At 45.6% G+C, this 16,682-nt stretch overlaps 2 protein-coding genes across 4 annotated transcripts in view; one reads left to right on the top strand and one right to left on the bottom strand.

The window, feature by feature from the left end:
* The first annotated feature begins 949 nt into the window (after positions 1 to 949).
* Positions 950 to 5,236, top strand: RBM15B (RNA binding motif protein 15B). Its single transcript, XM_089525078.1, has one exon. The coding sequence runs from the start codon at positions 1,016 to 1,018 to the stop codon at positions 3,887 to 3,889; it is 2,874 nt and encodes a 957-aa protein (XP_089381204.1). The 5' UTR covers positions 950 to 1,015; the 3' UTR covers positions 3,890 to 5,236.
* Positions 5,237 to 6,654: 1,418 nt separating this feature from the next.
* The window catches only part of DCAF1 (DDB1 and CUL4 associated factor 1), a 46,631-nt gene continuing 36,603 nt past the window's right edge, over positions 6,655 to 16,682 (bottom strand). For all 3 annotated transcript variants that reach the window (XM_089525047.1, XM_089525066.1, XM_089525057.1), the window contains 2 exons: positions 14,251 to 14,503; positions 6,655 to 7,575 (listed from right to left, as the gene is read on the bottom strand). In XM_089525047.1, the coding sequence (XP_089381173.1) occupies positions 7,517 to 7,575; positions 14,251 to 14,503 (312 nt within the window). In that variant the 3' untranslated portion in view covers positions 6,655 to 7,516. The remainder of the gene's footprint in view (positions 7,576 to 14,250; positions 14,504 to 16,682) is intronic.

Genomic DNA, 16,682 nt, shown 5'->3' with positions numbered 1-16,682 from the left:
CTCTCTGGAACACAATTGGGGTCCCAAGGGTTTTGGAGAAGGGGAGCTCAGCCTGCCTGTGTATTTGCTTTGCCAGAGTGAAAACAAGGGGCCTCCTGTAGCTTTGGCGGTGGCGGCACAGAAGATCCGCCTGGCATAGGGCCAGGGCTTGACCCCCGCCTTGGGCATGGAAGCCCCCTGGGTGGCCTTGGGGAGAGGGAGTCACACACTCTCAGCCCCAGATGGCCCTGTGATAGTTGGCCTCGGAGCATCGGTTCTCAGCCTCTGCTGCTCCAGATGTCTTTGCCTTGCTCTCCCTGAGGCAAAGGCGTCTGGGCGCTGACTCCAGAAGAGCGGGAAGACCAAAGGTTGGGAGCCTCTCTCTCTCTGCCTCAGGGCCCCACAGAAGAGGGCGTTTGGATGGAGGAGGAGGAGCAGCTCCTTCCCCCGCCAAAGCCTTCATGTCCTCCGGGCTCCTCGCCCGCTGCCTTCAAGCCCTTTCCGACCGAGAGCGACCTTGTCAGGGGTCTTCTTGGCAAGCTCCTTCAGGGTGGGGTTTGCCAATGCCGCCCTCTCGGGCGCAGAGCGTGCCTTCCCCGACCCCGAGGAAGCTGGCGAAGTGGGGAAGACTCAGGGCCCCCACTGGGTGCCTCGACAAGGAAGCAGCCTGACCAGGGCTAAGTGCCAGGCTTCCTGCGAAGCAGAGTCAGCCTCTCCCCGCCTCGAGCCCTCCTCAGGGGGACAAAAGGAGGCACCAGGAGGAGGAAGAGGAGCCTGGCAGAGAGCGAGGCGCGCGAAGGGAACCCCGAGGCCTTTTGTCCCCCGCCGCCACCGTCCCCTCCCTCTGCGCGCGCATGCGCTGTCTCGCCCTCTCTCCCTCCTGGGCGGGGGCGCGGGGTGATGACGTATGAGGCGCGTCTACGGCGCGGCAACGGAGCCGGGCCCCGCCCTCTTCTTCCTTCGTCCCCTTTTGTCCAAGATGGCAGCCAGCGCCAGTTCCGCCGGAGGCGCCTCCTGAGCCTCTTGGGCCGGAGCCATGAAGCGGGGCGGGGAGACGGCCGTGTCCGGGGGCGCTCGCGGGGGCGCCCCCTCCTCCTCCTCGTCCTCCGCCAAAAGGCCTCGGGAGCGGGAGAGGGACGGCGGCGGCGGAGGAGGGAGCAGCAGCAGCAGCAGCCGGCGGGGCCCACACCGGAGCTCAGGGGGAGCCTCTTCCTCTGGGGGCGCCTCCTCCTCCTCCTCCTCCCGCAGCAGCAGAGACAAGCCCTCCTCCTCCTCCTCCGCGGGGGGCTCCAGCTCCCGCAGCCACAGAGGGGAGGAGAGGCCTGGAGGCAGTGGAGGGGACTCCAACCACCGAGGAGCGGCCTCCTCTTCCTCTGCAGCCAGGAGCAGCAGCCAGGCAGCCCTCTCTGCCGCCACCTCTGCAGCCCCTCCGCCTCCTCCTCCGCTGCCGCCGCCGCCTCCTCCGCCTCCGCTCCCTTCATCCTCCTCCTCCTCTTCTCGGGTGCTGGGGGCCGGGAAGGCCAAGGTCCCCTCGGTGGTGGCCCCCTCGCTGCTCCTGGGCGGCCCTCCTCCAGTGGTGGCCCCTTCCCTGCTCCTGGCCCCGGGGCTGGGCCTCTCCGCAGTGGCGGCTGCGGCGGCTGCAGCGGCAGGCCTGGCGGGCCTCTCAGGGGATCCCCCGGGCTCCAGCGAGTACAAGACCCTTTTGGTGAGCGGCCTGGGCCCGGCCCTCCCCGACCAGCTCCTGGAGGACGGCCTCTTCCGCCAGTTCCAGCGCTTCGCCAGCGGAGGGGCAAGCGACATCAGCGTCAAGCTCTCCCACACGCCGGAACTGGGCCGGGTGGCCTACGTCAACTTCCGGCACCCGGCGGACGCAAGGGACGCCCGGCGCCATGCCAGGGCCAGGCAGCTGCTGCTCTTCGACCGGCCGCTCAAGGTGGAGCCGGTGTACCTGCGAGGAGGGAGGAGGAGCCGCACGCCCCCGCCGGCCCCGGCCCCCGAGCCCCTGGCCTTCCTGCCCCCGCTCCATGGCGTCTACCCCTACAAGCAGAGGTCGCTCTCCCCCGTCGCCACGCCTCTGCTGAGGGAGCCCAGGCCACGGCACGCTCAGGCAGCAGCGGCAGCCTTTGCCTTGGAGGCGGTTGCCTTGGGGCTCTCGCGGGAGAGGGTGCTGGACTACTACGGCTTGTACGACGAGCGTGGCCGGCCCTACGGCTACCCCTTAGTGGCCGAGGAGGACCTCATGCCAGAGGATGACCAGAGAGCCACCAGGAACCTCTTCATCGGCAACCTAGACCACAACGTCTCGGAGGTGGAGCTGAGGCGGGCCTTTGAGAAGTACGGCATCATCGAGGAAGTGGTGATCAAGCGCCCGGCACGGGGCCAAGGCGGGGCCTATGCCTTCCTCAAGTTCCAGAACCTGGACATGGCACATCGGGCCAAGGTCGCCATGTCTGGCCGGGTTGTTGGCAGGAACCCCATCAAGATTGGCTATGGGAAAGCCAACCCCACTACTCGACTCTGGGTGGGCGGCCTGGGTCCCAGTACTTCTTTGGCAGCCCTTGCTAGGGAATTTGATCGCTTTGGTAGCATCAGGACTATTGACTATGTGAAGGGGGACAGCTTTGCCTACATCCAGTATGAAAGTTTGGACGCTGCCCAGGCTGCATGTGCGCAGATGAGGGGCTTCCCGTTGGGCGGGCCAGACAGGAGACTGCGAGTGGATTTTGCCAAAGCTGAGGAGGCCCGCTACCCTCAGCAGTACCAACCTGCCCCGCTGCCTGTTCACTATGAATTGCTACCTGAAAGCTACAGCAGACACAGGAGCCTAGAGCAAGACCTAAGGGTGAGAGACAGGACACCTCCTCATCTTCTCTACTCAGACAGAGAAAGGGGCTTTCTAGAGGCTGATTGGGCTAGTCCTGTCAAAAATGCAGAGCGCAGAAATAATTTGGAGACCTATAGTCGGTCAGCACGCAGCCGGAGTGGAGAACGTTGGGGCAGCGACAGCGACCGCAGCGTGCTTAAGCCTTGGGAAGAGAGGCGCAAACGCCGCAGCCTTTCCAGTGAACGTGGGAGAGCCACCCACTCACCGTATGAGGACAGAAGCAGGGCGAAGGCTGGTGGGGCAGCTGCCGACCGCAGCCCAGATCGGGCCCGGAAGGAAAACCACACCACCGAGTCCACCACAGAGAAAGAACAGAATAACTCCCTCCAGAACAATCGGCATGCATCAGAGGAGAAACCTCATCGTGAAACAACCGATCCTCCTCAGCCTAAAAAAAGGGACAGTGAACGCAATCATCGAACTGGTGAGTCTGAATCAAAGACCCATGAAGAGTCCAAATCTGAAACAAAAAAACTAAAAAGCTTGTCAGATTATGCCCACACGCTACAGCTCGCCTGGAACGGGCAACTTGTCCTGAAGAACAGCTGCTTCCCTACATCTATGCACATCCTTGAAGGGGACTTGGGGGTCATCAATGGGCTTCTGAAAGACCACTTGTCTGGTGGAAAGCTAACGCAGCTCAAGATTGCTCAGAGACTCCGGCTTGACCAGCCCAAACTGGACGAAGTAACTCGACGGATCAAGCAAGGAAGCCCCAACGGCTATGCTGTGCTGCTGGCTACCCAGGCTACTCAAGGAGCAGGCACTGAAGGGACCTTCCCTGCTGTGGAGCCTGGCTTGCAAAGGCGGCTTCTCAGGAATCTGGTCTCTTACTTGAAACAAAAACAGGCTGCTGGGGTGATCAGCCTTCCTGTGGGAGGGGCAAAGGGTAGAGACAACACAGGCATGCTTTATGCTTTCCCTCCTTGCGAATTTTCCCAGCAGTACCTCCAGTCCGCACTAAGAACATTGGGAAAGTTAGAAGAAGAACATATGGTGATAGTGATAGTCAAAGATACTGCCTAGTATTTACTCCTCTCTTCTTCCTTTCTCTGATTCCATGTTGCTTTGTCTCACACAGCCTGGTTCCTTTTAAGGCCAATTATTTTGAGTGAGGTCCCCAAAAGTCCTCCAACAGAATTCTACAATTTTATTAGCTTCTAATTAATTTTAATACCATTTTAATGAGTCCCATTTTATTTGTTTTTAATACGTGACACTGTCTGCTGTGTTCTTATTTTTTAAAATGTATGGAAAGTTGTCAGTAAAGCCTTGTTCACTGATGGATTTTTAACTTTGTGCAGTGTCCTGGTTTCTGTAGTCTGCCAGGCTGGCTCTGTGCTCCAGTAGATGCAGCTAGTAACTACATCTCCTTCAGTTTCTAACAGCAGTTCTTTCTATTGCTGTTCAACAATATGCCAGTTTTTGTGCTTTTTGATTTTCTCTGAAAGTTGAAGCCTGGTTGCTTCGTTCATCAATAGTTAATACCAGATTTAAAAAAATAATAATGATAAGGTAATAAAGCCTTGATTAGACCAGCCTTTTTGTGGTGGGTGAGAACTTTTAAGGTGGTCTTAACCAAAGAACAGCCCTGTGGAGCTTAAATGTTTAGTCCAGCCCCCAGCACCTCTGCATTAAGACACAAGGCACCTTGAATTTTTCCCCTCCTCCTCTTTTCAGTGTTGACTGTTGGATTGATTATAATATTGCAAATTCAAAGCCGTTCCTTGGATTTCCTGTTAATAACTGCAGGGTTCTCAGGAAGACAAATAACCAGGCACTTGAGTGGGACCTGATAACAAAATCTAAATGATTATGTTGTTGAGTTCCTTCATCACAAAAATAAAAACATGACAAGGTTACCTGTTTATAGTGTGTGTGTACTGTACTGTACTATACATAATGCAGTTCACCCCAACCCCATGCAATACACAACAGGTTTAGGCAGTAGATGTACTACCTAGAAATCCTTCTTGGTCAGAAAGTGGCAATCTTACACATGATGATCTCACTCTTAACTGCTCTGGGATTCTTGCAGGACATGAGGCAATGGGATAACCACCTTGGTAGAGAAAATTTGCATAGAAACAGGTACAATAAAAACACATTGTCCAATTGGCCCCATATAGTAGAAATCACAACTATCAGGGGATTCATGTATGTACTTGCAGCAGAATATACTTGTCAGACATGGCTATGTATGCAGGCTATGGTTTTGTGAAGTGGCCCTCAGGTAAAAAGAATGAAGCGTGGATTGTAAAATATAAGGTGGAGTGTGTATATGCTGTGGTAAAATCAACCCACATTCTACACTAGGTTAACTCCACTTGTGTCTTAAGTTATGCAATTAATAAATAGATGTATGCACATCCACTTAACTTGCATAATTCTCTTTCTAATCTTGTTTTTCAAGGAATTGGCAACATTAAGAATGAGTAGATTGGGTAACAGAAAAATTATTTTGAGTTTAGCACACCATGCAGCAGTGACATGAACCGTACAGGATGTTAACTGCTATCCTGTACAGCCCAAGTCTGGCTTCTGAGATTTACCATCTCTGCTCGATTTAATTTAAGGCAACTAAAATCTGTTATTGTACAGTGAAATTAGGGTAGTGGGCATAGAAAATCCAACTCATCAGATGTGTCAGAGAAACTATTCAAAATGGCTTGCTGAAGAATCTCTTGCAGTCCACATCCTAAACAAAGTTAAGACTTGAACCTCTATTCTGAAAGGTTTGGGCCTATCTCACAGTAACTAGATTAAGACTTAGATGTTAGACATGTAAATGCTGGTCTCTTGCCAGATTTTGCTAATAGCTATCAGACTTCATCTACAGATCTGAATTAAATTTGGCACAAATTGCAACAAGGAAGACTTGTCAAAAAACAAATTTCTGAAGTGGAGGAGAGAATTTTCTGTACAGAAGATTCTACCAAATCTCACCATATTAGACCTCCATCCAGTGTGCTGGCATATTGGAACAAGGTGACATTGGGGAAGCATCAGTCACACTGATGTATGATATTGGTAAGTCAACAAAATCACGAAGGGTCAAGAAGACATTTCTAAATGGCTCCAGATCTTTAAAAGGAATGGTTTGTTTCCTTCTGAATAGCTTTTGATAAATTTCCAGAAAAGGCCTGAACTTGGAGAAATACACACATGAACAGCTAAAGGCAGTTTTCACTAATTTCAATCATTTCTAAACACCCTTCACCTTATCAATGTTATTAGTGCAGCTAATTTATAACCACTGTGGCATCTGTCTTGTTCATTTTCAAAGATTAAATCAGAAAAAGGATAGGTGTTTGAAACAGGAAAATCTGGGGATGAACAAAATGTTTTCACCAAAATTTTTCACTGGAAGTCTTAAGTGCAGGCAAAATAGTAAGGAATCACCTTGATTTTTTTAAAGCACTTGCCAGCTGATATGGGGTACATATATGTAGGCAGTCTTCACAAATATGAATAAATCAATCACAGTTATCTGTGGGAGACAGATGGGAAAATTTTAAATTATTCATGGACATCTTTTAAATTTTCCTAACTGTAATGTCTGCACTGTCTTTATGGGTATATTTTGATAATCATTTATCAAAAGATGTTAAAGTGAAGAAAAGTACCCCTCCCAAATCTCAAATTGCGTACTCACGTTAACATTAAGGATGTATGCCCCCCCCCCCCCCCCGGTTCAGCTCATGTGAATGCAGTTGCAATTCCTGTATAAACAACTATCTTGTGGCACAGGAGACAGCTTGAAGAGTTGGAGATCCAACAAAGGCAGCAAATGAATTTTATTTTATTTATTTTTTTAATAAATACAATTTACATTAAAGAAAAAGGCCTTCAATTTGCAGTTTTCACACAAAGGGCAGAAGGGAAAGGGGGGAGATTTAAAAATTTCAATCACAAGGATGGGATAGCATGAAGGGGAACTTATAGATAAGTCCTATATCTCCAGCAATGGCAGGTTCTGAACAGGACCTCCAGCCTTTCACTGTGGCATCACAGCCAGAAGTCTCATGGGGCTCTTGACAGGACAAAAGGCATCTGACCAAAAAATGAACATTTCACAGCAGGTAGCAACACCTCTATTAAAAAATTATATGCAAAATAAAAATCACTCATCAACAGTTTTTGCAATCCATGATTCACTTTCTCCCACCCTTCTCTTTTCAATAAAAATGCCCTTTTTGTTATTTTTTAACTTCTTTTTCTCCCCCAGAAATTTATCATGGTGACTAAATATTAGGATACAAATTTGTACCTTCTTTATAACATCTGCCTGTTTTTTTAATCCTTTTTTATTTCATATAAAACTATTTCTGTTCTTTAGGAAAGAACTTTATACAAAGAAAATATACTGTGAAATATCTTCAGAAGTCTCCCTGGAGAGGAGAGTCTTTCCTCATCCTAAAAACCAAAAGAATAAAAGAAATTAAAGGCCAAGCCCCTGGTCTCTGTAGGGAGGCTCTGGTCATGCCAGCCGCCTGTATCTGTCCGCTGCAAGATCGGAAGGGCTGGAGTTCTTTAGATGTTCGCCCAAGAATTACAATCTGAGAGGGTGTACAGTATCGCCTCCTGATTTGGTCTCCTGGCTTCTGAGACGGGAGCTTTCCTGCTGCCAACATCCTGTAGGATGGCCACTCTTCATTCATTCAGAGACAACATTATGTCATCTTCCAAATCCAAATTATCTGAGCTGTCAGCTAGAAAGGGGACAAATGGATTATTTGAATAAAGCAAAGCTTCCAGTGTCAAAAAGATGCCAAGCAGGGAGATCTGTTCCAAACCAAAGACCACTGCTCCAACAATAGTTGCCAAGAGTCAAAACTACCCACGACAGCAATATGGTCACCTAGGCACTCTGGGCAAAAACCAGTGGTGCCAAAATGGGCCAGGTGAGGATCTTGCTGTTATCCAAGTGCAACTTTCCAGGAAGACAATTTCTAAAGATACACCGTGGACAGAAGATTATGCCCATGATTTGATTATTGTATTCTAAAGTCAGACAAGATAAAATCTCAAACCTGTAAAAAGACCAAACTGTACAAACTGTGTTATACTTGGCACCCAATTTCTGAAGCACAAACAAGAAAAGCCTACAGCTATGTTTATGAAGGAACATCTGTAGTTGTGCGAACAACCTGAAAAGCAGGCAGGAACAGAGTATGCTCATTCCCTGCCCTTACAGACTGCCCTTTCTAATACCAGACAGTATGGGGCAGGTAGTGCTTACTGCTATCTTTGTCCCAACAGCAACAGTAGATAGGTGATGCCATGCATGTGAACTCAGCTGCATGGAGGAGGAGGAGATTTTTTACCTCCCTGCTCTAATAGAACCAGGAAGGAGGATGAAAGGAGGGGGGGGGGTAATTGTGGTTTGCTATAGTTGGAGGGACATTTACTGTAACAGCCAGTTCCTACACATGCTTAAGAATTATTTAGATGTTTCTAGCCAAATGGATCCTGTCCCACTCCTTATCTCCAAACAAAGAACTTCACAGCCTAGACATCACAAAGTTATTTGAGTACTGAAATATGACAGGATACAGAAAAATGATCTTTCAACACTGCTTTACAGGATAAGGGAAAATTATGTTACACTGGCATAGGATTCAAACGTGCTTGATTTTGTCTGATTAACATTGCCAGGAGATTACTACCAAGGACAGCAGATCTAAGCATGCCAATTGCATTTAACACCAATGGGCCCTTAGTATCCGCTGGGGCTTGGTTCCAGGATCCCCCATGGATACCAAAACCCATAGATGCCCAAGTCCCACTATATACATAATAAAATGGTGTCCCTTAGATAAAATGGTAAAATCAAAGCTTGCTTTTTGGAATTTTTAAAAAATATATTTTTTCAATCTGTGGGTGGTTGAATCGATGGATACAGAAGGCCAACTGTACTCAAATACATTCCTGTAGTGATGTCCCACTATTACAACACTAATTTGAGGAAAGCTGTCCCTGTGTTCTAAATTTAATTTCTGCAAGGGTGGATTACCAAGATTCAGGGCTCCTGTATTTTGCAGAGGAAGCTTTTAGAGAACTGCTTTAACCCCTACCCTGTTCTGGAATTTTTATAAAGAGCATGAGCAGAATGAGAACAGGCAGCACACTCCAAAACAGAGATTCAGGTATTAAACTTTGGAGTTCTCCAATACCTCTTTCCTTCGGCAACTTTCTGCACTTTGGTTTGCATGTCACTAAAACAGCCACATCAAAACCTGCTGTATAGATACAGCAAACTCAAGCAGAGAACTAGAACTGCACTCCATGTTTTCTGTACGATATCTATAGCAGTGCAGCATTCAAAGCAGCACTTCTTCCTTAGTAAACTGATTGGTATCACACTAAAAGAAAATTCAAGGGAGAGCAAAACATCCAAGTTAGTGTTTAGGCCCATGGCTCTGCTTCCACTGCATGTGTGGGTTTGTCCTAGATACAATGGTGCTCCTTCAGCAGTGTAAAGGTCAGAATCCTGCAGAAATAAAAAAAATACACATTAACCGGCAGGACAGAATTCCAAAGGGTTCTAATATCCACAGGGGAGGGCTTTCTCTCAGCCCTACCACCATTGCAGGCTTGATTGGTGAGAAGATGGGAGAGGGCCTTCTCAGTGGCTGCTCCCACCTTCTGGAATGCCTTGCCACAAGAGGCTACGCCGGCTCCTTTCCTGCTTTCCTTTTGCTGTCAGGCAAATACCTTTTTTGTTTAAGCAGGCTTCTAACATGTTGCTTGCAGGGAGGCTTCTTATTGTATGCTTTTTAAATACACACACACACCTTTTTAATATGATTTTTATGGTTTAAATTTTATATTGTTATGTTTTATCTTATTCTTTTTCTGGGTCCTACTCCTGGAGAAAGATGGCATATAAATGAAATAAATAATATTAACAAAGAGCTCTCCTTTTCCAGATGAAGTCCTTAATGGCATTTTCAAGAACACTTGTTGAAAAGAAGAACAAAAACTCCTGGTCAGAGTGCCAGCTGAAGGAGCCCAGACAGGTGAAGCTGTGCAATGCAATGCAGGCACAGTGGAGAGTTTTGCCCAGGGCTCTCCAAGAGCAGTTATTAAGTTAGGCTCACATAAGGGAGAACTTGACAAAACTATGTTTGAGAAGTACTAAATGTGGTACAATAACATGGAGAGAGATGAGAGAACAATACATTGTTCATATGAGACACAATGTGGTCAGGATTTAAGATTCAAGATGAAATGAAGTTATTTGTTTTGTTTTGTTTTGTTTTTTTGCAGGAGGTACAGCAACATGCTTGAATTTTACGGCAGATGAAGCTCCCAGTAAAACTATACATACACATTAATATTATACAACAATTTCCAATAAGAGATCAGGTGTAGAGTAACGTCCCCTATTGCATGGTCAGTTTTAATATCTGGCTAGACTACACATATGCATTCTTTACATGGTTTAATTTAACATGAGTTTCTCAAGGCTTTTGCAAGGCTTCTGATGTTATCTCCTTATCAGTCACTCAGTCCACTCCTCTCTATCCCATTTGTTGCTGTGTGCCTTCAAGTTGTTTTCAACTTATGGTGACCCTAAGGTGAACTTCACAGTGTTTTCTTGGCAAGATTTGTTCAGTGGGGATTTGCCTTTGCTCTGTTCTGAGTGCAAGTGTGAGGCTGAGTGTGATTTGCCCAAGGTCACCCAGTGGGTTTCCATAGTTGTTGTGGGCCAACACTCAACTCACTACACCAACCAAACTCACACTTACTGAGATGGACTTGTAATGGCTGGACAAAATCACCAAAAAAATGGTGAACAGAAATGAGAGACGAAGGTCCATTAAATTATTTAGATATAATTTAGCTGTCTTTTGCTTCTTGGTTGAAGAAAACCAGGTTGCAAAATTATCCCAAGGAGGAAGACTGTGTGCTTTTTGTATCACTGACCTACAGACCCGATGAATTTTGCAGATCATAACAGTCCTGAGCTCCTATGAAAATTAAACTACACAATGAGATCTCCTTTACCAAGCACTCTAAAGCAGTAACTTTTACCAGTAAGTGTATACTGTACATTCACTCAGGCTGCATCTGCACTTCAAAAATAATCCAGCTTGACACCACTTTAACTGCCATGACTCAGTGCTATGGAAATCTGGGAGCTGTAGTTTGTTGTGACACCAGAGTTTTCTGTGAGAGAACGCTAAATGGCTCACAAAACTACAATTCCCAGAATTCCATAGCATTGCATCATGAAAGCTGAAGTGGTGTTAAACTGGATTATTTCTGCACTCTGAATTTCTGAAGCCTCAGAATGTGCCTTGACTCCCAGACTTGGGGGGGGGGGGGGAAGCATATAAGTATATAAATAAAAATGATGATATTCTCAAGGGTCTTCTCAAAAGCATCAATATTTTAGCTTATTTCTGTGTGCCAGTAGTGCATCCCTATCCTCCACAAATGCCCAATGTGTGTAATATTCTCACACACACCCTTTCTTGCAAGAACTTGCTCCATGTTTCAGAGCACTGAGAAGATACTCAGATATTGGTGAGAAACAAGTGTCATCTGTCTTTTTGAGTATGACAAGGATAGTAACATTGAACAGACAACTACACAGAACCTTATTATGAGAACAGAGGGAGCAAAAGTTCAAATGTGTGTGTATGTCTAAAATGTATTTGAACACTGTGATATTATGAGAAGAAACCTACTACAACAGAGGAGGGGAGCACATGGTTTTTTTGTGGGTTTTTCGGACTATGTGGCCATGTTCTAGAACATGCCCACATAGCCTGAAAAACCCACAAAAAACCATGGATGCTGGCCATGAAAGCCTTTGACTTCACAAGGGGAGCACAATTTTTTAAAAGCAAAGTGGGGTATATATTTAATAAATATTTAAAATATATTGTTGGCATTACTAGCATGTGCAGCAGCACCATGGATAGAAGCACAGGCTGCAACCTGGAGCACCTGAAGGGTATATGCCCATCAGTTATACAGAAAAACACCAATTACATAGCTTTTTTTAAAGTGCATTTCATCTTTTAATTTGAGCTATGCAAGATGTCATGGTGGGTTTGGGACAAAATACCTACAACCAACACAGTGGAGTGACAGAGAAATATACAAGAAAACCACTGGACACCTGACAAGGTCCTACCCTCAGGTTCACGAGCCTGACCACAGAGGAGCAGGGCTGTGCTACAACAAAACAAAAGAAGAGCACCAATGAGTCTGCTAGCAAGACATTTCAGCTCAGGATGAAACTCACAGGCTTTAGGCTGGGAGAAAGGATCCCAGGTTCCCAGGGCATCAACAGTCGGCCATTTTCAGGCATCCTTACTGGGAGAGCAGGCTGATGCCCAGCCTCTTCCAAGGTTAACATCAAGAACTCCAGTGGCTTCCAAAACCCAAATGCCACCCTTGTTCTGGGCACCACAATTGAAAAAGGATGTTGAGAAACTCGAGCATGCCCAAAGGAGGGCGACTAAAATGGTGAAGAGTCTGGAAACCAAGCCCTACAAGGAACGACTTAGGGAACTGGGGATGTTTAGCCTGGAGAAGAGAAGGTTAAGAGGTGATATGCTAGCCCTGTTTAAATACTTAAAGGGATGTCATATTGAGGAGGGAGGAAGCTTGTTTTCTGCTGCTCCAGAGACTAAGACCCGGAGCAATGGATGCAAGCTACAGAAAAAGAGATTCCACCTCAATATTAGGAGGAACTTCCTGACAGTAAGGGCTATTCAAAAGTGGAACAAACCCCCTTGGAGTGTGGTGGAGTCTCCTTCCTTAGAGGTCTTTAAACAGAGGCTGGATGGCCATCTGTCAGGGATGCTTTGATTTAGATTTCCTGCATGGCAGGGGGTTGGACGGGATGGCCCTTGTGGTCTCTTCCAACTCTATGATTCTAAGAAAGAGAAAGCGGATGGAAGAGACCAACAAAAGGCTTTCTTAAGTGCTTTCTTCTCTAGCCTCACATGAATGAATTCCTCACCACATGAATGTGTGTCTAGAGCAGACTTAGCAAGGTTAATTTCTAGAACATGTTATGGAGCAATAAAGGAAACCCTTCTCTGAGCACATGCTGAATGCTTTCCTCATATCAGTAGACAACAGCTTTAGGTACACACACACACAGCCCATAACTTGGAATAGAACACAATTCTAGGTTAATGGGCACTGATGGTTCCCATGCAGACTGAATCCCATCTCTTCTCCCGCCACCACTTTATATACCTGGGACAAAGTTTATACCGTTTTCCCCTCCACATCCCTATCCAAACCTTTTTAAAATAACCATCCTTTCCCACAACTTACCTCTCCCATCTTTTACCCTCTGTGTGGCTTTTGGGTTTTTAAAACTTGTACAAAACAGAACTTCCAGAGAGGTAACAGAGAGAATGAAATAAACAGAATCACTCAAATGGAGTCATTAGAAGAGGCTGGGGCCTCTAACACCCACCAGCTGTGGCAATACTGGATTCCTGAATGAAGTGTTGGTTTTGTTAAAATGTGAGGAAGATTAAGCAGTAAAACTTAGCCACCAGCGTACATGTTAGAGGCTGCAATAGGCTATCTTTGTGCATCTCAAATGAGTCACTTAGCACATTCAGTAGTTACCTGCCTGACTTTGCAAGCACCTGAAAAGGAAGCAGAAGGGGACTGGTGCTGATTTTATTTGACATTCTTCTCCTGGAGGATGGCTACATGTCATGTTTACTCAAAAAAATGTCCTACTGAGTTATGCACAATCACATGGAGTTTAAACAGCCCAGCCTCCCTCCAAACTGGGTCCCTCCAGATGTTATGACTTACAGCACCCAGCAGTCCTAGTTTTTAACTTTATGTTGCAAACATTTTACTGTGTATAACAACCGTGTTACTGCAATAATTGAGTTTGGCCCATGAAGATGAAGCGCTGCCTTAAATGAGATGGCTAAATTTAGGGGCCTATAAGAACCAGATTTTATCCCTTCACTGAGCAGTGGCTTTCACCATCATTAACTTTATGGGATGATAGAACTTTAGGACTACTTTATCTTTTTTAAAAGATCTGCAGTTCTGCCCAAACTGAATGAGACCTGAATAGTTTATCCATGGTGGGTTAGCAGTAGCAGCAGTGTCCGCAGAGATAAGACTGTAAACTCAGAACAATCCCACATTAGTTTGAGCTGGAAACTGAAGGCAAACTTTCAGCATCTGAGCTACCAAGATGGGAAACATTTTCCCTTACTTGTGAGACTGTTGAAAGGCGAGAGAGAAAAGAAAAGCTGGCAGACTGGAATCTACACAAAGACTTAGAGCAAAATACATTTTTGTAAAGGACGTGGGTGTCTTACTCTGTATATTTCCATTCTGGTTTGCTCTAAAATTTACTTTCTAGGAACCATACTTACTGTCACCAAGGATCAGCTCAACTTCCTCATCTGCATCAGAATCTTCATCCTCCCCTTCGTCCCCCTCTTCTAGCAAGTTCGCCAGTTCCTCATCATCTGAAGGTGAGAAATCATTTTCTCCATCCTCTCCTGCATTGTCATTGTTTTCCTCTTCCTCTAGATCAGCTTCCAGCAGCTGATCGGTATCCAGTTCATCAAGGTCATCTGTATCATCTTCATCCTCATCATCATCTTCTTCCTGTTCTTCCTCCTCCTGAAGAAATATTACAAAAAAAGGCCACATGAGAGCTAACAAGAGCTGGATGGACCAACGCACAACCTTACAGTGATAAACATACTGCCATGCCTTTCAAAGTGTCCACCAAAACATGTCCAGAGCTTAAAGTTTCTCCTTCCTGATTCCCATCAAATGCAACAGACTGTGGAGACAAAACTCTTAACTGCAGAAGTAATATTACAAAAGGCTAACAAACTGTCCATTTAAAACAGATCTAGAAGAGTCCAAATGCCAGTATACTCCTAGCCATTGGGCAGAATGAAATTAATGGGACAAGTTAGGGCTCAAACAGACAGGTCAAAATAAAGCTGCTTCAGGTCACTTTGGACATATGCTATTTAAATGACACATGCATCTCAAGAGGCCAGAAGCTGCACCAAAGCATGGTTTTGACACAGCTTCTAATCTCTTAAGACACGGGCATCATTTAAACAGCATACCTCCAAAGTGACCCAAAGCAGCTTTATTTTGGCCTGTCTGTTTGGACCCTAAGTTACAATTTAAGTCTCATTGATTTCAACAGGCCACTATAACTGGTAATCACACTGTCAGTGGTTAGCTATGAATGAAAATCTAAACCAACCATTAAATGGACATCTCCAATTTGGTCAAATAGTCCAGCAAAGGTTTCTCTTTTCACTATCATCCTGTTTGTCTTGAACTAATCAAGCAGTTATTTTCAAGTCTTATTTGCGAGACAGTGAAATGCAGCACAGGTGATACCTCATAAAGAAATAAGAAGTTTAAACTGATTTGGGGGAGATTAATTTCATCCCAGTAAAATAGAGACAATAGCCACAGGAACACTTGTGACTAAAGTTACTTGGTCTTGACTTGATAAGGAAGTTAAAATTTTCTCAAAAGCATCACTAGAGATCTCTAACATCTCCCTGCTCTTGATTCCAATGGAGAGCTGTAATAATAATAATAATAATAATAATAATAATAATAAGTTTTATTTATATACCGCTATTCCAAAGATCATAGCGGTGAACAGCAAGTAAGCTAATTAGCAAGTAAGCTAATTTGCCCCCAACAGTCTGGGTACTCATTTTAGCGACCTCGGAAGGATGCAAGCCTGAGTCGAGCTTGGGCCCTTTTGCTGGTCTTGAACTCGCAACTTTGTGGTTTTGAGTGAATGGCTGCAGTACAGGCATTTAACCACTGCGCCACCAGAAGACACAACAATTTGTGCATACACACACACACAAACACACACACACACACTCACACAAGAATTTGCCTCTTTGCCAAGAAAGGCTGCTTAGAAAGAGAAGTGTTCCCATATGAACACATTCTCACTGCTCCATCTCATCAAGATAATCAGCCAGGAGGAGGGGTAAAACAGAAATAAATCTGATGTGATCAGTATCAAGTTCTCCAAACATAAGCCATACCCAAAATATAATTCAGGAATGTAAAATGATTTGCTTCAAATCACAATATTCTGCTAATCCTTTCAAGTTTATTTATAGCATGTATCCAAATCTCACAGGCTTTCCATACAGTACATATTTAACAAATTATGGGAACACACTTCCTGGTGTGGACAAGAACTTTCCAGGCAGGTGCTCTGAAGAAGGTTAACTGGCTCAAGTTTTTCATAGACAACAGAGAAACAAGCTTGAATCAAGGGTCTCCCATTGAGTAACATCTTAACCCAAGTCTTAAACCCAAGAATCAGGTGCTGGATTTGCAAAGAAAAGCAAAGTTATATGTGAAAAATTAATGTCTCCCTAATATTGCTGTATTCCAGTATTTATTTCATACTATGTCACAAAGCACAAAATGACATTTCTAATACAGTTGGCCCTCTGTTTTCACAAGGGATCCATTCCGCCCCCACAAAAACAGACTCGCCTATATTCAAGCTCCATAGGCTTGAATGGGGCATATGCCTGCAAGTGTGTGCAGGGGATGCGCCATGGGGGCTCACACCATTGAAAACAACAGAGATCGCCCCTCCATAAATATTCAAGACCATGGACTTCAAGTCCATGAGAAAGGAGGGGCAACTATACAAAACTGTTTAACACTATCTACACCATATATTTAGTGATTCTGTTCAACAGTCAAAACGTATGTCACAAAGTGTACCACCTAACTCCTCAAAGCACCTCAGCAGACACACACATTCTCAAAAGATATAGTCCCA

Source organism: Sceloporus occidentalis, unplaced genomic scaffold (assembly GCF_023333645.1).
Source record: "Sceloporus occidentalis isolate IW3139 unplaced genomic scaffold, rSceOcc1.0.p SCAF_1, whole genome shotgun sequence".
Taxonomy (NCBI): Eukaryota; Metazoa; Chordata; class Lepidosauria; order Squamata; family Phrynosomatidae; genus Sceloporus; species Sceloporus occidentalis.
Note: the sequence above shows the minus strand (reverse complement) of the source record. Positions and strands in the feature narration are given on the sequence as shown.

Coding starts and splice junctions, on each gene's coding strand:
- RBM15B (XM_089525078.1), top strand. CDS start 1,016: ATGAAGCGGGGCGGGGAGACGGCCGTGTCCGGGGGCGCTCGCGGGGGC.